At 40.9% G+C, this 25,372-nt stretch overlaps 1 protein-coding gene across 1 annotated transcript in view; it reads right to left on the bottom strand.

Annotated features, from left to right (window-relative positions):
* Window positions 1–3,275: 3,275 nt before the first annotated feature.
* Window positions 3,276–25,372, bottom strand: part of LNPEP (leucyl and cystinyl aminopeptidase) — an 84,306-nt gene continuing 62,209 nt past the window's right edge. Inside the window, exons 12-18 of the mRNA XM_019532408.1 lie at window positions 22,578–22,761; window positions 15,109–15,265; window positions 13,117–13,301; window positions 12,372–12,533; window positions 11,332–11,472; window positions 10,376–10,457; window positions 3,276–8,809 (exon numbers count right to left, since the gene is read on the bottom strand). Coding sequence (XP_019387953.1) covers window positions 8,678–8,809; window positions 10,376–10,457; window positions 11,332–11,472; window positions 12,372–12,533; window positions 13,117–13,301; window positions 15,109–15,265; window positions 22,578–22,761 — 1,043 coding nt within the window. The 3' untranslated portion in view covers window positions 3,276–8,677. The remainder of the gene's footprint in view (window positions 8,810–10,375; window positions 10,458–11,331; window positions 11,473–12,371; window positions 12,534–13,116; window positions 13,302–15,108; window positions 15,266–22,577; window positions 22,762–25,372) is intronic.

Below are 25,372 nucleotides of genomic sequence, written 5' to 3'. Positions count from 1 at the left end.
ATGCGCTCCCATTTTAGTGTTGCTATAGTGAAGTAGCAGCGAAATCTAGCTGTGCACCATGCGCACGGTACAGTACAAGCAGTTATTGTGGCATGCTTTAGTACTTCCAATAAAAAGGCATGTGAGCTGACGTAGACATGCCCAGATTGTAACAAGGGCATGCGAGACAACAGAAATGCTGAGTATAAAAGTCTGGTATTTGGGTTCAATGCCTGACTCTTTCATTAAGTCGCTGCATGACCTTGACCAAGTCATTTTGTGTCTGTGTTTTGTTTCCCAATTCATGAAACAGATGGAAAAGAGTTTAATACAGCAAGAATTTATTCAGACAGGTGTTGGACCCCTCTTTTCCTTTGGGACATGCATGTGTACTAGGGTCTCATTAAAAGGAGTTAATAGCACTCTAGATCCCATATGTACCAAAAGCAGAGTCTCCATCACCTGCTAAACCTATACCAGACTCCCAAACTTCCTAAGGATGCAGTGTGCCTGGTCAAACTCCATGAGAATTATACATAAGCAAATGCAGGAACCCAAGATATGAAATTGGCTTTATTAGTATTCAAAATGAGTATTTCTTTCTGTTCCATATTTGAAAAGCAGCAAGATAGCGTACTCTTATTTCACCAGGATGAAGAACTTTTTGTTCCATTCAGTAATTAGAGATAATGTTAACCATCTGGAGGTAGACATTTTGAAAAACAGTAGACCTGGATAACGTTTACCCTAGAGCTGCACCAATACAACAGTCCCGTATTGGATCGGCGCCAATATGAGGAACATTGAGAGTACTGGCAATCGGCTTTTTTTGGCTCATAAGGTAAATGCCCTGTGCATGTGTGCAGCTGCAGCACAGCATGCAAACAGGAATGCAGCCGGGCAGCATGGAGAGCAGTTGGGTCTGGCTGGTAAGTCTGTTGTGGCAGAAGAAGGGGAAAGGGAAAGGGTGTGAGGGGCACAGATCAAGGTCCCCACAGTGAGGGAGGGAGTGGGGCTGGCACTGGCACTGGGACAGGACACGGGATGGAGCCATGGCTCATCTGGGAGGTACAGGGAGGAAGGGGGTGCTGCTACTGCCTGCTCTGAGCACAGCACAGTCCAGCCCCCCGCACTACCCCGGGCCCAGCCTACAGCAGCAGGCCACCCTCCCCTGCACACAGATCCAGGGAGACATGCCTGCCTGTGTCCCCCCAGGGTGTGCACACTGGCAGGAGCCACCCCCTCTTCTCCCCCCTCTGGACGAGCTGCAGCCCCATCCGGTACCCTGCTCCACCCTGGCTGTGCAGCACCTACCCCTGCCCCAGCCTCAGCCCCACTGTGAGGGCCTCGATCCACTGCCCCACAACAGACTTACCAGCTGGTTGCTGCTCTCCATGCTGCCAGGCTGTATATTGGAATCAGATCAGTATCAACCGATTTGGTTAGTTAAAAATCAGTCCTCAGCATCAGCCCAAAAAATTTCTACTGGTGCACCCCTAGTATACCCAGAGGCCTTAAAAAAAAAAAGTTGTTAAAGAAGATTTCTGGCTCTTCAAGGTTTATCCTTAATAGACCTTGGTTTACCAAGGAAAATTCTTGAAGGCTGGAAGAATACCATTGTGCCAATACTCAAATGGGAAACAAGTATGACTCAGGTAAAACATACATCTTACCTGGTAAGCCAGACATCTCTCTCTGGCAAAAAAATGGAAAAAAGTGATACAGCATTCAACTAATAGAGGAGTAAACATAGGTATCTAATTAATGCTAGTCAATAGGGTTTTACTGAAAAAAGCCTTGCTAAATATGTTATTCCTTGGATTTTCTTTGCCATGAAAGATCAAATGGGCAACTTCCTTCCAATGCTCTGCTGCCCTTGAACTTTTCCTGGCTCTCCAGATCCAGCTACTCCTTCTGGCCTCCTGTCTTAATTTGGAGAGGTCAGCAGACAAACCTTCTCTATTGCTTTCCTGCCCCTGAGCTTATTCTAGCTCTGTATGACGTAGACCAATGGTTGGCTGTCATAGATCAGATGCAGCGCAAAGAGCCATTAGATCTGGCCTGCATAGCTGTGGGGCTTTGGCCAAGGGTGGGAGTGGGAAGAGGAGGATGGGAGGGCAGGCTTTACGGGCACCACACTGCAGATGGGTAGTGAGCCTTTGGTAACAGCCAGATCCTAGCACCAGCCTGCCAGGTCATTTCAGCCTGCCATAGCAAAAAGGTTCCTAATGGATGATCTAGGACCCTCTTTACTTGCTGTCTGACCCCTTTACAGTATGTCCTGCTCTGTCTGTTTAGGATGACAATTAACCAAGCACATGTAGATGGAGTCTACACCATCTCTTTGTAGGAACCTGTCCCCTTTATTTACCTCTGACATAAATGGGACAGGCCAGTCATACAGACTGATGTCAATTGAATTGGGTCAGCTTACCAAGCAAACAAAATGAGGTTTGCTATAACCCAGAGGTTCCCAAACTTTTTCTTATTGTGTACCCCCTTCCAGATTTACCAGCTGCCTGCATACTCCTGCTAGCTGATGTTCTGTATTTTAACCCCTTAAATGCCAATTGTTATTATAATGAAAACTGAATCTGTCATTACACAATTTCTTCTGCATACCCCCCCAGAGATGTCTTGAGTATCCCTAGGAGTATACATGCTACCATTTGGGAACCCCTGCTATAGACAAATGCAAAGTTGTGCATCCAGGAACAAGTCATAAAAGTCATACTCTAGAATGGACAACTGTATCCTGGAGAAGTAGTTACACTGAAGATAATTTAGGGATTCCAAAAAATCAAATCAAATCATAGAATGCAATTTGATGCTGAAGAACAGAGGGCAAATGCAATTCCTGGTCATGCATAAACAGGAAAACAGAAGTGCATACTGTACACTGCATTGCTGAGGTCAATACTGGTACAGCTCTGACAATGAAAAATGAGAGGGCGCAAGAAGATTGGGAGGTGATGGTTATGGGATACAAGTGCCTTCACAGGAACAAAATAGTGGGCTTTTAGAAGATAAATACATATTTACACTACAGCTGGTATGAATCTGAAGCCAAGTACAAAAATAAAAAATAAACCCAAAGTTTACCACTGGGGCTGACGCATGATGGGGAGATACTACCAAGGGAGGAGCTGAACTCTCCTTCTCAGTTTCTTTAAACAAAGAATGGATAACCATCTGGTACTCTAACAGTACTTTCTCATCTTATTCTCTGTGAAAACAATTCATACACATTTATGAGATCAAACAACAGTTACAGGAAAAAAAAATTAAAACAGCACTTTGTATTTAAATACTTTATTCCCATCTCACAAAAGCAAGAGTGTTTGCAGTACACATGCCTTTACGTCAGTGCTGGTTATATGCAAACCAATTTGTCTGAATATAAAGAAAATAAGCTTTTTCTCCCTTTACAAATGAAACAAGACGCAGATTTGTATATAGTATATATTTACACACACTATTTTCAGAAACCCCTTTGCCTAAAGGCAAGCATTGTACAACTCAGAATTCCACCATACAAAGCCCAGACACAGATGATTGTACATTAAACTGTGTGTTTTTAACATACATAAAATGTAATATGTAATCCCTTTATAATGTTTCCAAAGTAACTTGAAGGGTTTCATTCTTCAACGGCAAATTACCTTTATATCAAGACTGTAATACTGGGCTCATTTTGGCTGTACAAAAAAATCAGTGTTTTAAACTCTCGGAACAGAAAACATACTTGATTTTTAATAATAATTCAATCCAAGTTTGCATATATTTTAATCCATTCAAGCTATATGTTTTTATACAAGGAGATATATTAGATTATACGGTTATTTGCTAAATGCCACTATGATGAACACCAAAAAGATGCCTGACTCTTGCTCTTGATAAAAGCTAAATTGTCACATATAAAAGTCTGTATTTCTCCTACAGCAGCACGCTTAAGTAACACAGCAAAACTAGAGAGTTTTAACCTTTTTAGCAATATGACCTGAGAGTTTAAATGTGGTAAATAACATCCTTTATTTTTTTTTCCTAAGGATCATGTGAACCCATGCCTCATTAAAAAAAACCTCAAAATCTTTCAACACTTAGTAGCATCTTAATAAAATCAATAAGAATAAATAGCATTATGATGTAAAAGTAAGTTTACCCATGCATTTTCTATATACAGCATAGCCAAATGTGAAACAACAATATTTACTACGTGATGAAGTGAAGTAACTGTATGAAACAGGATTCAGAAATATACAAGTTAAAAACATACCATCTAACTGCATACAAAAAACTGTGGTTACTGAGGCAGCATTGTTTTAAATTTCAGAGTGCAATGAAAGATAATGTCTTCCTGCAGAGCAAAAACAATTACAATCTGTCAGAAAAAGGAATGTTTTACCTAATGGAGAACAGGTGAAGGATATGGAGTCATAAACAGGACTCACTTTAAGGGTCAAACTTCCTTGCAGCACATGGCCACCAACAGAAAATAATTAAGGCCACTACTGTTACTTATGGCATTACTTACAAAATGCATGCACAATGTCAAATCCTTCAAAATGTTGCAAGACAGAAGGAACAGACAAAAAGTTCTAATTTCTATGGACAAACAGCATTCCTTTGGCCTTTCAATTTACAACAATAACCAATTAATACTACAATTAAAGTTGAAATGAATTTAAATTAATTATCACATTGTCAATCTAGCAAAGACGTGGGTATTTTGGGTAACAGGTTTTGTAAATAAAATGTAAAGAGGATTTCAGTAATGTTGAGTAACGAGGTACCTGTTTAGATAGTATCATTTGCTTTGTCAAAGCAAACATAATTTTGCTTCAATAGCAAGTTACTGGAAGATAACTAAAAATAAACATACTGAAATACAACTGTATCAGCCACACTTTCAAAATCAAAATGATAAACAAATCTGCCTATTCAACTTGCCTTTATAAACTGCACCAGAGGAAGGCAACTTCGGTAAATAGTCCTTTCAGACTTTTCGCCAGTTATGTGAATATCTAGAAATCATGTGCAGAAATTCAGGAAAGGAGACCTTTTTGGGAATGCAAATTGAATATTACATATGTATTGACATACCAAAGTGAAAGTCTGTGGATTAATTCAAATTATCCCTCTGCAAATCCTGAAGTCTTTAATACTGGATTCATAGGTAGCTGAAATTAGTTAGTTCCCACTCAGTGCAAGAGATGGCAAAACAGCCTTGGTGTCTTTCAATAGAAGATAGAGAGGCACTTCCAGCCAAAAAATAAAAACATGACAGTTGGGGTGAAAAGGACTTGAATGTACTGCCCCCCCCGCAAAAAAATACAGCCATTTTTTATTTTGGCATGTTATCTGTAATGTCACAGTAACATAATCCATAAGGCACACATACCGTTGCTGCAATCAGATTTAAACAGCCAAGTCTGACCCACTTCAGGCTCTTTTTCTCCACATATTCTGACATCATTACAGGTAATTTAAGAAGCCAAAAACTCGTGCAAATGATTGAAGGTAAATAAAAACTTTAGCTTAAAAAATAAGCTTGCAATTATTTCTCAATTAAATCTAAGATGCATTAGCAGCTAGCCTGTTTTCCATGGAAAAAACAAAAAGCAAAAATGAATCTAGTAGTACAGTTTTTCCTGGTAGGCTAATTTTAGAAGCGATATATTATAAAAGTGATTTACAGATATATGTAATCCATGTTTTCCATCACATTAGATTCTTAGGCTTCTCAACTTAATACTATTTCCAATGGAGGCACTGCCAAATACCAAAACTAAAGAGGTTCTAACTGTTTGAAGAAGGTTTATGAAATTTGACTGGATATAATAATTACTATCTGTATGTTTAACAAAAATAATTGCACAAAATGGAGGAGGCCCTGAGCTGCTGGTAAATGGCCAGTAGCTGTTAAGTGGGAATCTCCCTCATTGACAAAAACAAAGATATAAACACACTGTCCGAAGATGTATACAGCCTCTTGTTCTATAACGTTTGACAGGAAAATATGATGGACTCTTAGCACACTTTGCTACATATGTGCTTTTCTTTTGACTGGAAGACAAAAGAACTGTCACGATTCTGTTCATTTAAACTAAGACATGACAAATGAGGCTCATGTGTGAGTCATGGCTTGATCCTTAGCAGTGCCAATTCTCCTCAGTTCCTGCTGAACTAAGAGATGAGCTTGCTTAGAACTTTTCAAAAAAACATCCCATCTAACCCCTGTCAAAGAGTATGAATCTTTCTTTACTTTATCAGAAGCTGGCTCCCAGCTCCAGACTACAGTCCAGAAAAAAGGACAACTGATATTGAAGAATCCATATTATTATATCTATGTATGTAGCAAAAAATTACATATAGAACCTCTAAAATTTATCGGTTGATACTGTTAAAATGAAAAACCTTGGAATTTTAAAGAAAACCTCCATTTTTGCACTCTAAAATTCAGCTGCATGGTATTTTCTTGTACAAACAACATCACCAGTAACTTGTCTGAACACGATAGTAAAATATTCCTGAAGTCTCCAGGTAGAAACAGGGGGGGTGGTAAGTGAAGTTTTCCACAGTGCTCACCAAGCTCCTTCTGAAATAATGGCATTGGTGGTGGTGCGCAAAAAGGGGAAAGAGAGAAGTGGAGACAGCACTATCTAGAACGAACAGGCAAATGTAAAGAGTCATAAAATGCCACAAAGTACACTCAAAAATATAGCTCAAAGACAGTTACTGATTAAATAGAACTAAACAGTGTAGTAAATACTAGTAATTCAAGAACACAATGATTTTAAATCAGAATTAAATAGCTGATAAGGAAGTTGAAATCCACTGTCAGTGCATACGCAGCCAAATCCAGTTTCAGTGCCTGCCAAATATGTTCATTTCTATTAAAAGAGAAATTTAAAGTGTTGCATGCATCCTCGAGGGGTAACATTCCTTTCTCATGATTTCAAGGTTAGGACAGCAAAAGCAATTTTTTAAATAAATTACTGGAGAATGTTGAAAAAAGTGTTTTAAACTGGCAGAAATATATAAAATATGGGAATGAACACCACAACTCACAGGTGAAAGTAGTTCTGTTTCTTAAAAAAACCCAAAACTCTGTATTAACACGGTGACATTCAGAGTCAATCAATCAAGCTGACTGTAATTCAAAATATTCTTTGCCTGCTTTGAAGAAGTAATTTCTCTCACCTTTTGCCTGCACAACCAATTTCGAACCGGCTTAACTAAACATCCATTTAGTTAAATCACTGCAGCTTTTGTTTGTGGACTCTCTCATACTGGTTTACTACCAGATATGTCTGTTTGTCTGTGCAATTTGACTCAAAGAACCAAACAACAGGATCCTGGTTTAAAAGCATCCACACACAAAAGCTCTACTGCTTTCATTCAAAACAAAATAAAAATCCTGTCTTCACCTACACAAATACAGTTTTGTGCCTATAGCAAGCCCCTGAATGAGTTTTGCTAAATTTTGGTTCAGTGACATAGATTATTTTGCCTTTTGATAGGGTAAATTTGCTTGAATTGGTTTTAGGATTTTTCCCCAGTAGTTTAATCACAATAGAAGGACACATAAATAAAGCCCCAGTGAGAAAACGATGCAAAACCACAGGGTAAGCACCTCACAAATTATACTAGTGACACTGAAAAAAGAATAAATAGACTGACCAACCCAAACAATATCTGACACAAGCGTACCAATTGCAAGCCCCTGCAAGGAGTGCTGAAAGAAAAATCAGTAGTTAAAGAAGCTAATTAGTAGTCAGTCTCATGTTTAAATAAGCCTGGAGCAACTTTCTATGGCAATTTTTGTGCTGCTGCTCAGACATAGTTAGTACAATCTGACAATTCAGGGAGAGTTCTCTGAAAGGGTCTAACAGAGTTAAAAGTACAGAACCCAGACTTTTAATGGGATCTGTGCTCCCAAGTCACATAGATAGTTTAGAAATCCCCACTTTCTAAATTGTTAATTCTAGCTATTTGGCTTTTTCTTTTCTTTTCATACACTGTATCAGTGGCACCTGGCCACTTCTCAGACAAAAATACATATTATATAATAATAGCTATATATAGTCTTATAATTTCTAGAAAACACCTTGATAATCAAAAGCTAAAGTTGTAACTTGACTTTTTTGTCTTCCATCCCCTAACTCGTGTACCTCATCAGGACTATTAACACCTACATGTGTAAAACTTTCATTTGATTCTCAGTAGATATACCAACCTACAGAGCAAGAGGCCACCAGCAGTTTTGCATAAAGAACGCCGATTAGCCAGCAGTCTGCAAAGAAAAGCAGCCCTTATGGTAGCTCTTTGTGGCTGCCTTTTCAATATTCAGCCCAACGATGAAAAAACAGGACAGGATTCCAAATGATAGGGCATTTGTTTTAAACATAAAATTAAGTATATATTTGTTATTTATGGAAAGAATTGGTCTGTAGATGAACACAGCTTCAGAATAAATACATACCCATGTCCTGCCTGGTAAAACCCCCAGAAAAACAAAATCAAACCCTTAGATGAGAGGTGCCCTGAGCTAACTAGAACCCCCTAATAGTGCAAACAATGTTGCAGCGATGCCTGGTTTTACCCTGGCATCTGCAAAAACAACAGAGCAACAGTTCACAAGCTTTCTCAGTGGCTAACATACACACACGCACACACACAGGTGGCACTGTGCTCCCTACAGCCATTGTTGTAACTTCGCCAAGTTTTTCTCCATCCACTGGATATTTAACTGAATTGTCTCAATAGCTTCTTCGACATAGTGAAGTTGAGAAGTGTCCTCCAATTTTGACTCAAAGAACGTCTTCACCTGCAGAGCAAGGAAAATGTGCATGTCATACTGAGAAACTGTCATACTGACCAACATACACCAATCTGAAGTTAAGACCATGCAAGGAAAATTACAGGCTAACTGCTCAGAACTGAAAATGGGTAGAGATTAGGTTTCATGGAAATCATAGCAACTACCTGCTTAGCTTCAGTAAACTAACTCAATACCCCTTCATTCAAAGCAGAGTTTTTCAGCTGGGGACACGCAGGCCACATGCAGCCCATGGACCCGTGAATCTGCCTCTCCCAGAGCCACATAAGCAGGGGAGGCCTGTTGGAAGGAAGTGTGCCATCTGGGTGGCAGGGAGGTGGGGGAAAGGAAGGACCAGAGGGTGCCATATGCGCTAATGCTCCCTTTATGCAAGTTGGGGGAGAAGGAGAAAATCCCAGGAGCCCAACCCTAGTGTACGGCTGGCACCATATGTGGACCTAGCAAGGGGGAACAGCCCCAGCTTAGAGCACAATTAAGTAGCAATCATAACATATTTTAAAGAAAAAAATGGCTTTTCAGTGAAGGATTCTGGTAAAGAATGTGATAAATGTGATTGCTTAAAAAGATTCTATCTAAGATGCCTTGAAAAACTACCTATCACTGATGTATGCAAACACCAAAAACTTATAAAAGTAATTTCTAGATGACAATGCAAATGTTAAGTACATGTAATTTATGTGCACCAGCCCATCAACTGCATGCACATGTTTTCTTGGACAATTTTAAAAGATGTTGACCATTAACCATTTCACCAAAAGAAGTTCACTAGTTACACGAAAAACTATGGTGACATCTATACCATTTCTTCATACTCCTGGAATAGAAAATGTGGGAGAAAAAAGAGAAAAGTTGTGTCTGTAGCTGTTCTTCAGCTGCTACAATGGTCCTTTGGGTTCCTGCCAGCGAAGTGGCTTTTAGGCTGCTTCACATTATGCATGTGATATTCATGGTACCCACATGCTCCAGAATATGGAATAAAAAGCCACCTTTGTTCCCTTCTCCCCAGCGATAAAATCACAGAAAGTTAGGGTTGGAAGGGATCTCAGAAGGTCATCTAGTTCAACCCCCTGCTTAAAGCAGGACCATCCCCAACTAGATCATCCCAGCCAAGGTTTTTGTCTACCTGGGTCTTAAAAACCTCCAAGGATACAGATTCCACAACCTCTCTGGGTAACCTGTTTCAGGGTTCTACCACCCTCCTACCCTACTTCAGGACTTTGATCTCTATTTCCTTAATATACACCAAGTGCCAGATCTAAATAATGTGGACCAAAATAATTTCCTCTAATGACAGAGGCTGTTTCAGTATACATACTATCAGACTGACAATCAAGATGGCTAGCTCCTATCCCTAGTTCCGCAACATGCTTGCTCTGTAACCCTGAATCACGCATTTCCCTGTGGCTCTGTATATAGTACTAGAGATAGGACTTGTGACACACCACTGTATAAGGAGTATGTAGTCCATGGTGAAATGCACTTTGTATTAACAGTAGGGATGTCATTTTTTGAGGAGAAACAAAGATTAGGCACCATGAATTTTATCCCACCAACCTCAAGTAGATGTGCCTCTGTTGAAAACTGGCAGGTTGACATTATAACAATGTTCTGGACAAAAAATGATCCTAGATGGAATCTGAAATATGGAAGAAAAAAATTAACTCTTGGTAGCGACGTTATGATGCAAGTTCAAATCATACACTCTATTAAAACTTCTCAGCTAGTAACAAACTTAAAATCGCAAAAAGCAGCTAAGTCATTTAAGGTTTCCGTGTCCCATTTTCAAAAATAACTTTGATAGTTAGAGGCCAAAGTTTTAAGAACATATGAAAATGGGTTTGGGCGTACCTTTTGGAAAAAAACTGTATTGTTTCGTGATAAGCACTGGTATTTCAAATAAAAGACATCTTGTTGTGCTCCCCCACACCAAAATCCCAAAACCAAAAACAGAATAAACCCTTCACAGACCCAATGAATGCATCCCAAGATTTTATTTTTCAATGCATGTGAAAGCACATTAAGATCATTGTGGATATAAGATATAATGTTGTTCAACGAAGGAGAAATCCAGTATGCCCTAATGATTTATCATATTTATTTGCATACCTCACACCTCTAAATATAACACACACCTTGTTTTGGGAAGGCAGAATAAAGTGGGGGAGGAGGGAGCCAAACTGTTCAGAATCTGTTTTCTCATTTAAGACATATATAGCCCCAACTTTAGATTGACAATTTTGAGGGGAAAATGTCAGCACGATATGTGAACAAATAAGGCAGATCATTAATGGAACTGAATAAGCTCTGATGTAACCTGGGAGATTAAGTTTAAATGAAAAGTCATTTTATACCAAGTTCCTCTTTCAAATGGCACTTAAGCAGTTTTGAAAATTTTACCCTAAGTCTTCTTAATATGTAGCTGGATATTCATCCTTCTGCCCAGGGAAAAACTTTATGTCTTATAAATTCTGTCCCTAACCCTTCATGCTCATGCCACCACCGTGACTTACTTCTGTGTAAGTTTTTCCCAGTTCTCTTTAACAAAGTCCCAGGCCAACAAATGTCCAGGAAAACTCTGGCTGATAGTTGCTATGATATGAAAAAGTTCTTGTGCCCTTATGTGGTCTCCCTCGAGGCTTGCTTGCATTAACCTAGGAAATAAAACATGAAGTTTCACAGCTATTGAAACACTTCACAGAAAATTCCAGTGGTACTCACAGGTCACACTGATCAATTTGAAAAGATGTTACAACAGGCCAGTTGTTAGTTAACTATCAGCTTAACCAAGATACTAAATCGACATCAAGACAAGGTACAGGAGTGCTGTTATCAGCTGTAAGCATCAGATGTATGGCCCTATTTATTGCAAGGTGCTCAGTAATCTCAACATTCACTTAAGTTACTCAATTGCCATCACAATGCCCACCACTAAACCCACTGATGAAATGAGATGCAACAATACTGGTTCCACAGCAGAGCGATTAGGAAAATCCTTTAAAGCCTATGCTACTTCTCCCTGACAGTCCTGTAGGTTGATTAGCTAAGTTGTTGGGGACAATGCATCTTTCAGAAGGCAAGGTGGAAATTTTATCCATAAAAAGGAACTGTTATCTATTGTCTTAGTGCTTCATTATCAAGCAAACCCATACCTGGAAGCCTTCGTGCAATTTCTGATTTAAAGCAATTATGTGTTGATCGTCCCAGACTGCAAAAAAATTTAGGCTGATTTTTCTTTTCCTATACCATAGTTTAGAACGTTGACTTCATATATGTACAATAATATAGGGATATTACCACAGATGTACACTTTTGTAAGTGAGAGAAATATAAGGACCTTTGTGTTCAAATTTATGGAAATCTGGGCATAATTTGTTGTCCATCTTTTGCTTTAATAGCCAGATGCCTACTAAGATGTTCAAACATAGTGCTAGCATGAAAACCACCACCAATAATGTTAAATGTTTTGAGAGCAAGGCAGGGACAATCCATGCTTGCAAAGATTCTTACTTCCTTAGTTTGCGCATAATATAATCTTTTGGCTCGTTCATACCAGATCAGTTTTCGGACATCATCTGTCCTGGCTAGGGCTTCAAGCATTTTGCTCTTCTCAGCTTCAGAAACTGAAAGTGTGTACATGGTTAAGAGGAATTCCCAGCCTTCTCTAGTTTTTGCTCCAGCCGTGAATATGGTTTTCATAATGTCAGCAGGCACACTAGATAGGAAAAAAAGCAGAAGAGCAGGTCTGCGTGAGACAGCAAAAAAAAATTCACTATATAAAAACATTATCTAAAATTGCAACAGTGATGCCTTTCATCAGAATGTTTAATTTGGTAGTGACTGTACATTTCTAAGACAAATTAATTCATGCTAAGGAAGGCACTATTCAGATTTTGGTTCACTGGGAAAGGACAGGTTACAGAATATATGGAATCAAAATTAAGGTTTAGATATTCTGTGACAAGAATCGTAGTTATTCTGCAGCAAAAATTCACATTGGTTCTAGACGGAGCAAGTTCTGAAAGATAAAGGTTAACTGTGATGCTGCAACTAGATAATTCTATCTTGAGCTTGCAGCTTAGGAAACTGGGATGGAAACAATTTGTTGCTGGTCTTACAGTGGAAATAACATGTTTTAGCTTTAATTTAGTTTCTCTCTTGGCCTGTGCCATGATAAGAAAATTGGAGGAAATTCAGCAAAAACTGTCAAACGAAGTATAGCCTCCCTAGTTAGGAACCTTCTTCAGAATAACAGGTAAGCATGTAACTAAAGGAATCTCAGTCTAACTTTTTTATACCTCATTGTACCATTAGAATCCTTCCATTTTTTAAACCAGTCAGTGGCAGTGGTGCTACAGGTTCCCAAATTATGGTCGCAGGCAAAGGATAACAATGTTGACCGCAGTTCTTGTTCAGATAGGGTTCCATTGTCAGTCCAAGTTTGGTGATCAATTTTGTTTCCAAGCAGCTTTACTACTCTGTTCTAAGAGTTGAAAGAAAGATGGAGAGAGAGTACAATATTAAAAGTAAAGATAAACTTTTCAGAGAGGAATTCATATATGAGATTAACCTGTAATGAGAGGGTACAGCTACTGCTCATGAATATACATGAGAAACTTTATACAGTCAGCTTAGATTTATTCAAAGGTGCTGTAAGTCAGCTTCTGAGCATCTAATTATTAAGATTGGTCTATGCGCTGAGTGCCACAGATTAACTCAAGGTTATTTTAAAATGATTTAATTAAAACAATATAAATGCTTGTGTAGACAATCTTCATTTGATTTAAAACTAGATTGTATCATTTTAGTTTTGGACTAGTAAGTTTCCAGGTGGATGCTGATCTAATACCATTTTACATATCTATTTATCTACGCAGTTAGTATAATAAAGGTATTGTTTGTAAATCCTTTGACTAAATACTAAATAGCAAAACAGTTAGGGTCCCTCTAAATGTTACAGGTATTGCAATTAACTAGTTAACAGAGCAATTACCTTGAGACCAGCTACATATGAAAAGTACTCATGCCATAAAAAGCTCCAACTAGCTACAATGTTAGACTTGAAAATGTGTACTAACTTTATAGCCGTTTGCTTCAATTTGCAGGTATAGGAGAGAGTCTTCCCCCATGGCTGGGAGGTGCACCATGCCCAGCTGGGGCTGGGAATTCCATGACTAAGAGGACTCTCAGTCCCAGCAGCTGAGGACACAACTTGATCTGGGTTTCAGCAGCAGCAGAGCACAGCTATGATCTCCCAACCCCAGGGGTGTGTGGAGCCTCTGGGACTGGGATATCATAGCTGCTGTGGTCTTCTAGTTCTGGGGGTACATGAAAACCTCTGGGCTGGAGGTTCACAGCTTCCATGATCTCTCAGCCTTGGGGTCTGTGAAACCCTTGGGAATGCGCAATTTCACAATCATACCTCTTGCCACACATCTGGCATGGCAGGAGGCACAACTATGTGGATCACACATTATATCCCACTATACCTTTACCAGCAAGTAAGGCACTTAGTAACAGTGGGTTATTACTTCTTTCTTAATATTTCTTTAATTCAACATTTACCAAAAGCAGTTGAAAATGGAAGTAAAACAGCCATGTGCCAAGGAACTAATTTTTACCATCTGGCTGGGGTTTTCATGCTCCTCTGTTGCTTTGCAGTATAAGACAATAAATGCTAGTCTCAGACCTCTGACTGGAATGAAAAGGTTTGAGAGTGAACACCTTTCAATGGTCTGTTGTTTGGTTTACAGGTCCATACCTGCTTAAAGTACCCTATTGCTCAATGGAAAGTAAACATGTGAAAAATGAACGTTGCTGTAAATAATGAACGAGGGCTAACACATTAAAATTTAAATTGAGAGCTGGGTGTTCGGCTACAAATAAATGAAACTGTCAGGATTTAGAATCTCTCAGCCAGCTTCGGGGACTTCTGAAATAGTAAAAACAGACATTTTCTCCCGTTTCTGCAGTAAAATGTCAAAATTATAACCAAGGGTATTCATAATATTTAGAAAATATTTTGGCTTGTCATTTGTATTATGGTGGTGCCTGGCAGCCATTATCATTGACTCAGATCTCATCATGCAAGGAACAGTGCAAACACAGAATAAGTCCCATAGTTAAGAAGTAATACCAAAGAGCAGTGGGATTAAGGCAAACAAATCAGCCTTAAAACCACATCAATTAGAATTGAATATTCCTTCTTTAGTATCCCAGAAAATAATCTAATAGCCACTTGCATATACCCTACTATTGCAAACACTGTTTTAAAAAACAGAGAGACTTACCACTACTCTTCCTGCAAGTTCCTGCATTCCCCTTTTTTCTAGGAGGCTGTAGATGAGATTCAGTTGGAACAAAGCTTGAGAGATTGGTGCTGTGCTGTCTTCTTTTGTTAGGTAATCAATCAGGTCAAAGGCTTTTGTCAGAGGCACCTTTCCTAGGCTAAAAGATTAATAAACACAAAAGGAATAAAAATGGACTTAGAAACAAAGACTCGCTGGTGAAATGAAATTTGATAGTTGGCATATACCTTCCGAAAATATCCTACAATATCCCTGATTAAATTACAAGAGAGTTGCATTGTAAGCTGAAGAAGTGAAAGATAAAATATAAATAGTTTTTACATTTTATAGACAAGTTTTAGTGCTCTTGTCATTTTAAATATGATAACAGTGGTAAAAAACACATCTTCAATTTGTGGACAGAACAAAATAAAAGATGCAGCATGGCAACAACTGAAAACATTTTTACCAAACAGAATTACTCTGATCGAGGAAGCAGCTGACAGAAAGACCACCCAGAACAATACAACTTAATCTAGCTTTGATGCCAACAGAGAGAAAGCAAGAGCCATTAAAACGTTAACATGTGAGGTAACTATCTTATTTCTCATAGTTTCATAGTAGGTAGGGTTGGAAAGGACCTGAGCAGATCATCAAGTCTGACCCTCTGCTCTGGGCAGGAAAAAATGCTGGGGTCAAACAACCCCAGCTAGGTGATTATCTAGCCACTTTTTAAAGACCCCCAGGGTAGGAGCGAGCACCACTTCCCTTGGAAGTTGGTTCCAGATCCTAGCCACCCTGACTCTGAAGTAGCAACTCCTGATATCTAACCTGAATCTATTCTTGGTCAACTTATGGCCATTGTTCCCTTTGCCAGTTTGTAGATGGCCACCAGAGCCCCCCTCAGCCTCCTCTTGTGGAGGCTGAACAGGTTCAGGACCCTTAACCTCTCCTCATAGGTCCTGCCCTGCTGACTCCTGATCATGCAGGTGGCCCTCCTCTGGACCCTCTCCATGTTGTCCACATCCCTCCTGAAGTGCAGCACCCAGAACTGGATGCAGTACTCCAACTGCGGCCTGACCAATGTCATATACAGGGGGAGGATCACCTCCTTGGACCTACTCATGACACATCTGTGGATGCATGACACGGTGCGGTTAGCCTTCCTGACTGCATCCCCACATTGGCAGCCCATGTTCATTTTGGAATCAATAATGACTCCAAGATCCTTTTCTGCCTCTGTGCTGATGAGAAGGGAGTTCCCCAGCCTACAGGTATGCTGCTGGTTCTTCCTCCCCAGGTGCATCACCTTGTACTTGTCAGTATTGAATCCCATCCTGTTCTCATCTGCCCACCCCTGTAACCTGTCTAGATCTAGCTGCAGCCTGTCCCTCTCCTCCAGCATGCCCACTTCTCCCCATATCTTAGTGTCATCCGTGAATTTGAACAAGGTGCTTTTCACCCCCCATTCAAGTCGCTGATGAAGATGTTGGACAGTGCGGGCTGGAAGACCAAGCCCTAAGGGACCCCACTGCCCACATCCTTCCAGGTCAAAAAAGACCCATCCACCACCACTCTTTGGGTGCAGTCCTCCAGCCAATTTACAACCCATCTGACTGGGTAGGCATCAATGCCATAGTCACCTAATTTCTTGATGAGAATGGGGTGAGAGACAGTGTCGAAGGCCTTCCTAAAGTCCAGAAAGACTACATCCACTGCGACACCTGCACCCAAGGCTTTTGTGACCTGGTCATAGAAGGCCACCAGGTTGGTCTGACAGGACCTGCCTCAAATGAACCCATGTTTGTTGCCCCTAAGCATGATCTCCCCTGCTGGCCCCTTGCAGATGTGCTCCTGCATAATTTTCTCAGAGCTTCCCCGTGACTGAGGTAAGACTAACGGGTCTGTAGTTTCTTGGGTCCTCCTTCCTTTCTTGAAAATGAGGTCCACATTGGCCCTTTTCCAGTCCTACGGCACCTCGCCAGAGCACCATGAGTGTTCATAAAGCCATGCCAGGGGTCCTACAATGACCTCTGCTACTTCTCTCAGCACTCTGGGGTGGAGATTGTCAGAACCTGCTGATTTGAACACATCTAGACACACCAGAAGTTTCCTGACTAGGTCCTCACTGACCCCTGGGTCCATCAGGGATTCCAGTGGGGGGGATGCCTCAGTCCCTGCTCAAAAAAACGGAGGCAAAGAACTCTCCCGTGCGGCAAGTACTTCACATTATATAATAGGAATATGAAGTAAAGCTAGGTTGGGAGGTTGTGGATTCCTATTATGGAATGTGAAAACATGGTACACAAATTCATAGAATCATAGAAAAGTAGGCTTGGAAGGGACCTCCACAGGTCATGTAATCCAACCCCCTGCTTAAAGCAGGGTCATCCCTATACAAACTACCCTAGACAGTGGATTTGTATACCCTCTTTGCAAAACTACAGTTAAGCCTGACAAAACACAAGACTAACACCATAACCTACTACAGGTACAGTAGGGGGACCACAGCAGCTGCTGTAAAGGTTGTTAATATATGCTCAAGACCGTGAGCCCGAGTTGTACTGCTACTCAGCACGTCCACAAGTCCACAAGTGGGAAGGTTAGCTGTGAAATAAGCAAAGGTAGCTCTGACGAATAAGCAATTGTGGACCAAGCAGTGGTAGCATCACCAGAATGTGTCTAGGACAGCAAATGGCAGTGCTTTCCTTCCTGAAAAGCCACGCATATCCTTTGATGGTGCTGTGACATTGTGAGTACAGGCTGTCATTATAATAAGCCTATCCAGCCCCCTCCCATGGGTCTACAAGTTCTCAACAATGGATCATCAGAAGATGTCAGAATCTCAACAGTTGCGAAGGCAGATGAAGGCTGCAGTGGAACAAGATCCCCAGTTGTCTTGGTCTCCTTGCCACTGAATCATGGTCCCATTCCATCAAAAGCCATGTGGAAGCAGATGCGCAGCACTTTCTTCATGATAAAAGAAGTTACGCACAGGCATGAAAACAGGTTTTCCAGCACATTCCTCAAGTCCTTTGACAACCAGCTAATGGTGATGGAAGCAGGATTGTGAGGTCTGGAAGATCCTAGTCACAAACTGGCATGAAAGTGGCAGTTACAAGAAGTCATCTGGCACTTGGACAAAGACAGGAATGTGATTTGGCAGCTGTAACTGACTGAGCAGCCCGCTTCAGGATCCACTCTGGTCACCCCACATGGGGAGGGGACTATGGAAGATGCACCAGCCCATCTCAAACAGTATTCTGTATTTCTTCCTGACTGGAGAACCGCATCCAGTGGGATCACCTTTATTGCAGTTGAAAGTACCAGAGAAGACACACTGTCATTTTCAGCACGTGGAACATCAAGACTGTATGGACAACCCTAATAGTGAAAGCCCAGGGCACTGCACTGCAATCATGCCCTGAGAACTCAGGCGACACAACATCAATATAGCTGCACAAAGCAAGACCCGGTGAGCAGGAGATGGGCAGCTCAAAGAACATGGAAGCAGCTATACATTCTTTTGGAAGGGTAAACAGCAAGGAGAACCCCAACTTCAAAATTGTTTTTGCTATTGGGAATAAACTTATAAACCAAATCAATAAGTTCTCTGTTAGAATTAACGAGCACCTCATGACTCTAGCGTCATCAGTGTGCATGTCCCAACTCTTGACATTGCTGATGAAACCAAGGAAGAATTCGACACCAACCTTGACCGAGTGCTTTCTGACATTCCGAAGGGAGATGGACTTGTTCTTCTCGGTGATTTCAACACCAGAGTCAGAAAAGACTCTAACCTCCAGAATGGAACCATCAACAAGGAAGGAGTTGGAAAAGTCAACTCCAGTGGCATCCTCCTTTTGACCAAATGTGTGGAACATGGACTCACCATCACCAACACCCTGTTCCACCAGAAAAACAGGAACAAGACATCATGGTAACACCCACGATTAAAGCATTCACACCTGACTGACTATGTCATTGTCCATGCCCAGGATCACAAAGACATCCGCATCACCCAGGCTATGTTAGGAGCTGATGATTGCGGGCTGGACCGACCACTGACTCTTCCACTCAGTTATGTCATTCAAACTGGCTCCCAAATGATGGCTGGAGCAAAAGCAAAGCCAATAGAAGATCATTACAGAACGATTCAAGGACCCAAGCAAAAGAGACCTCTTTCACCAGTGCCTCAATGAAAACCTGGTGAATTCCAATCAACAACAATGGGAGAAAGTCACCAGCACGTGGGGTGCCCTTAATGGCATCATTATCAGCACCTGTGAAGAGACAGATGGATGCTCTAACCAAGAAATATCAAGACTGGCTTAATGAGAATTCCTGAGAGAGCCAAAACTTGATGAACTGCAAGTGTAAGGCCTTTTGTGCTTGGCAAAATGACACTAACTCCAAGCAAAAGAAACTGAATCTCTAATAAGCCAAAGCAGAGATCCAGAGGACCTGCGATAAGAAGAACAAATGGTAGAAAGACAAGACCAGGGAGATTCAACATCTTGTTTACTTCCACAATATGTGTGGTTTCTTCAGTACCACCAAAACCATCTATGGTCCAAGCACTCAGGTACCAACCACCTCAAGATGTAAGAACAGAAGAGACCTAATCAAGGAAAGAGAAACCATCAGTTGGAAGGAGCATTTTCAAAACCTTTTCAAGCAAGATTCTGTTGTTGATGAAAGTGTTCTCAACTCCACCCAACAACAGCAAGTCAGAGATGATCTTGGAATCAACCCTTGATGAGGTGAGGAAAGCCATCAAGAAGATGAAGAACAACAAGGCATCTAGAGAGGATGGAATCCTTATGGAAATCTTCAAGGAGGGGGGAGAGGAGCTCACATCACAGCTTCATGCCCTCCATCTTAAAGATCTCGAATGATGAGGAAATCCCAGACTCTCTCAGGGATGCCATGATTGGATAATCTTCAAGAAAGAAGACAAGTCCGATTGTAGAAACTACAGAGGGATCACCTTGCTGTCCACCACAGGAAAGATCATTGCAAGGACCCTCCTGAACCGTCTCCTTCCGCTTGCTGAAGAACTCCTCCCAGAATCTCAGTGTGTGTTTAAGGCAGGGATGGGCAATTATTTACACTGGAGAGCTGCTTAATGAGTTTGGATGAGTTGTCAAGGACTGCAAGGGTAGCCCCACCCCCTGACAGATGCCCTGGCCCCCTAGTCACCATCTTGGGACTGTAAGTCCTACCTCTAACCCCTGACTTTGGCACCAGAAGTCCCTCTCTTGCCTGCAAAAGTACTTTGGGGGGGGGGGGTTTGCCACCTTTGAACCAGAAAAATAAATCATATATTAAAAGTCAAACATCTACTATGACATATTTTAATTTTACAAAAAATATTTTTGTCATGAGTTGTGTTTGTGTTGTGTATATAAAGATGATTGCATAGTAGTTCAAAAACAAAGCCTTACTCTTGTATATTGGGGGGGGAGTGTGTGGGGTGTGGTTGGCAGTGGCTATGGGTGTATGGCGCGTGTGCAGGGTTTGTGAGAGGGTGTGGCTGTGTGTGGGGGGGTGTAGGGTATGTTGTGAGGGGTGTTTGTGTGGAGGTGTTTTGGGGCACAGTGTGGCTGTTCGTGGGGTGTTAAGGGAGGGTGTGAAGTGTGGGGACTTTTTTTTCCCACACAGACTCCCTCCCACCCCCCATCACACATAGCGCCATCACTGGCAGTGAACCCAGATCCATGATGACTCTGCAGAATACTCTAGAGAATATTATTTGCCTCATCTCGGAAGCCATCTCTGGCAGTAGAATGGACAGACGAAGAAATCCAACATCGCCTCAAATGTGCAAGTACAGCCTTTAGACGCTTGAAGAAACAGGTGTTCAAAGATCGCAACATCAGATCCAAAACCAAGCTCATGGTTTATCAAGCAGTCATGATCTCCACTTTGCTGTACGGAACTGAGAAATGGACAACATACAAGAAATATCTAAAGTTGCTGGAGAAGCACTATCAATGCTGCCTGTGTAAGATCCACCAAACCCATTGGGAAGACAGATGCACCAACATTAACATCCTCCTGCAAGCAAACACTACAAGTACTAAGGCAACGATCATATGACATCAACTTCATTGAGCTGGCCATGTCATCCAAACGTCCAACTCCAGACTCCTGAAGCAAGTTTTATTCTCCCGGTTCAGCCAAGGTATATGCTCAAGAGGAGATTAGAAAAAGTCCTTCAGGGATGTCATCAAGGTCAGCTTAAAAAAAATGCAACACTGATTCAATTTGTGGGAGACTATTGCTCAGGACCACAACAAATGAAGGAAGAGTCTGCTGCAAAGATCTCAGTACTCTGAAACCACACAACAACAACAACAGGAGATGAAAGATCAGGAGCAGCAGAAACAGTGCATCAGGGACCAAATCAAGAATTCAGCACCACCCGCCCCATAGAAACATATATTTGAGCTGCAGTAGAGTCTATCCCAGATAGGCCTCATCAGCCATCTTTCGACACACAGATAAGACAGTCATGGAAGACAATCATCCTGAATTGCCAAAAAATAGGAGGAAGAGGATATGCTCAAGAGACGCAAGGAAGAGAGCCACACCCCACCCTTTACAGGGTAAGACAACCCCCCCCAGTGTGTACTGATCTGACCACAGGATAAAATTCCTTCCCCAGATATGGCAATCAGTACAACCCTGAGCACAAGTACAAGAGATTCTTGTCAGGAACCTACATATTTCAGTCCCAGCAGAAGCCCTCGTACAACCCTGTCAAAATTCCCAGCCTTGGCTACTGCCAACACCCAGTGCCTCTGAGGAAGGCTTTAAAAAACCCTGCTGCATATAGCAGCAGGGAAAGGAAACAGAATTCCCTCCCAGCCCCATGCACCAACTACTATAGTCCAGAAGCATGGGAAATACCCACAGTAGAACATAGGCACAGCTATGATTAGATCATCCCCAGCCAGTGGCTGTCCAACCTCTGCTTGAACAGCTCCAGTGATGGAGGGTCCACAACTTCCCTAGGCAGTCTAATTCCACTGCCTCACTGTTCTAACAGTAACAATATTTTTCCTGACATCCAATCTAAGATACCCAATTTGCATTGATCTGGTCTCAGAGCAGAGGGTTGTACTGGATGATCTCTTGATGTCCCTTCCAGTCCTACATATCTAAGGAAAAAAATATTATACTCAGAACCAGGAACCTACCGGTGTCCTTTGCAATACAAAAGGGACAGACACCAGCATGAAATGAATGGAGACCAACATCTGACATGTTTTCATTGAAACTCCAGTGAAACAGAGATATAAAGAGTTTAGTGGTAGTTGAACTTATATATCTTTAAAGCAATTTCTTCCCATGTACTTAAATATAATTAGTCTTTAACCTGACCTAACCTAAAACAAAAAAAAGCAACCCCCCCAACCCCACAAAACCATAAATGAAATCAACTGCTGCCTAGTACAAAGCACTACCCTGCAAGGCTGAAGATATCGTTGATCAAATTGGCTCGGTCTTTTGGCCTGAGAGCAGTGTGATCTCTTTGCAGCAGGTCAATCAGAATCTGCCAGTCCTCTTCAGCATAGTGCACTATGTAGTAGCCATTCATGTCCACATTGAACTTCACCCATTTAACCTCTTCCGACAGTTCAATTTTAGCTAATTGAAAGACAAAAACAGATATTATGTTAAACTGATATTCTTCAAAACCCGTTTTCTAATTCCATGTCTCTAGAGCAGTAAATGATCTGGATCCAGGTTATCCAAGAAGTCAATTCTCTTCTCAATTCCCAACTTTCCATTCTCCCAATTCTCCTCCCAACTGCAAAAACACAGAGTCAGTGTGTTATATCATGGGAATTTGTTTGGTAAGAGAAGTGGTGTTCAGGTCAGAATTATACTCTTCTCCCACCTTCACTCCTTTGTCTGCTAGACTTATCAGAGCCACAATTTGCCACTAATTATACCCAGGCACTCCCAGAGGATTATCTGAACAAAGAACACAACGAATTAGGCAATGTAGGGCAAGTTTAGTCTCTTCACTACAATGTCAAGAATGGATTCAGTTACAACATGCAAACTTCTGAAGCCTAGGCCCCTACCACACATTACACTTAAGATGTGATTAACCATTTAATCACATCTTAAAATTTTAACCTAGGCACACATTAAAGTAATCAGTGGCATCATAAAACAAGGAATAAGCCACAAAGTTATTCTGCAAGAAAAACGTACTAACTTGGTGGCTGATTCCCATCACACCATTAACTGTGTGCAGGTGAACCCCGTGACTAGGAGCTCTGTCAGCTGATCTGGGCTTCCAGCTGTGTGGGGTGCACTATATGCTCCCGCAGCTGGGAGCCTCACAAGCTGATGGGGCTCCCAACTTTGGGGACACACCATGGCAGCAGGAGGCAGGTTACCTTATCCCCCCTCTACTGACTGCACTCCCACCATCTTCCCTTCTACTGCCTCCCTATCCCCCACAACCATCCTACCCCCCTACCATCTCCCCCACCACAGCAATGAGTGGAAAGCAACCAATTTAAGATGACCTTCCAATAATTACATTAAACCTATACACAGAAATGTATAATAAATTTTTAATTTTCCATGTATAGAATCTAATTATTGGGGTGAAAACCTAAATTCACCTTGGTTTTGCATAAATATGGTAGTAACAGAGTTATAGCCTTTTAATCCAGCTGCAGATACTATTAGAGAGATCACTGGCTCTGCTGTTACTAAAGTACTGTACAGCTTCCACAAGCAGTTTCTGATAAGAACCACCCTTACAGTAAAAGAAACATTAAGGTAAACCAGATACCTTCAACCTTTATCAGAATTGTTTAAAAGAAACTGATTCAAGAAACTTAGTTTCAGATTCTGATAACTAAATCACGGTCACATAAATCACATGTTCTACTGCAAAATAATTCACATGCTCTACTGTATAATAGTAGTGAGGAACTTAAGAAATTACACATGAAGTTACCATGCTAATGCTCCATTCCCGAAACAAAAATAGCATACATTTTAGATACAAGATTAAGAAAAAAATACTTCCATGATAATTTATGTTATTAAATGCCAGATTCTGACACAAAACAAGTGGGCTGCAACTCAAGAGTTCTGCTAAGAAGAAAAAAAAATCCTCACTCATGAGCACTAATTCTATGGCCCATTTTTCAGGTCTATAACAATCCCCACAGTTCCCAGTTACAAAGCAATCATTGTAATAGTAATCCACTGGTTCCATTTCACACACAACTCCCCTCAGCAAAAAAACCAAAACAAACAAAAACCAAAATTTCTATAACATGCAAATACAGACAGAATATGGATGGCACACAGTTTCAGAGCACAGAGATAGATTTGCATGGATTTGCAAAGTACAGACTCATTGCATCCACATGTTGATTTTAAATTCCAGGTGCCTTGTTAAACCTGGATTGTGCTTTTTAGAATATTAAAGCCATTACAGTATAGTAGATGCACTCCCTGCTGCCTGCCACCACCCCCATCACCTCATGTTAAATGGGGGAAAAAACCCTGCCTTGGATTAGAGTAAATATGGTCCTTGACTACTAACTGCAATGAAGCAAAGTGCAGATGCATAAAATTAACTTGGTTTTTCAATATGTCAGGTAGCAATCAACTTTTTAACTATCATGTCAAATGACAAAGATCCAGAAACAGCTCAGTGGAACTGAATAATGCCACTGTCAAAACAAAACAAAAAATCCCTACTTCATTAAGCTACTGTACTTTTAAGAGTTGGAAAAAATTCTTTTATGGGGATGTACATATATATGCTATTTTAAAGTAACGCTAAAGGTTTCAGACTTGCACTAAGCATTCACCTTTAATTTTGGAAGGCTTCCTTCAAAATAATAAGAGGTGGGAGAGACATTGCACACAACATATCACTGAAGTATGGACCAATAATAACAGCAAGATTAAAGGTATTTTGAAGAATGGGCTTCATCCTCAACCCGTAAAAAGTAAGTCAATGAAGATACCCCGATGCCAATGAAGTCAATGGTAAGGTAGCTAAATGTTTTTGGTACAATACTACCACTGTACGACATCGTACAGATTAGTCTCAAGAGATTCAAAATAACCACCACAGGAAAAAGAAGATCAAAATAAATTTAAGTTCCAGAATGGATTATTTTAAGGTATAAAACAAATAATACCTGAGAAGGGAAAAATGTTTCTTCACACCCATAGCTATGTGAGGTGGTTAAATTTCTCAGGACTGACTCTA

This window comes from Crocodylus porosus, unplaced genomic scaffold (genome assembly GCF_001723895.1).
Source record: "Crocodylus porosus isolate Cpor-Errol unplaced genomic scaffold, CroPor_comp1, whole genome shotgun sequence".
Lineage (NCBI taxonomy): Eukaryota > Metazoa > Chordata > Crocodylia > Crocodylidae > Crocodylus > Crocodylus porosus.
The sequence above is the reverse complement of the archived record's forward strand: the minus strand, read 5'-3'. Positions and strand labels throughout refer to the sequence as shown.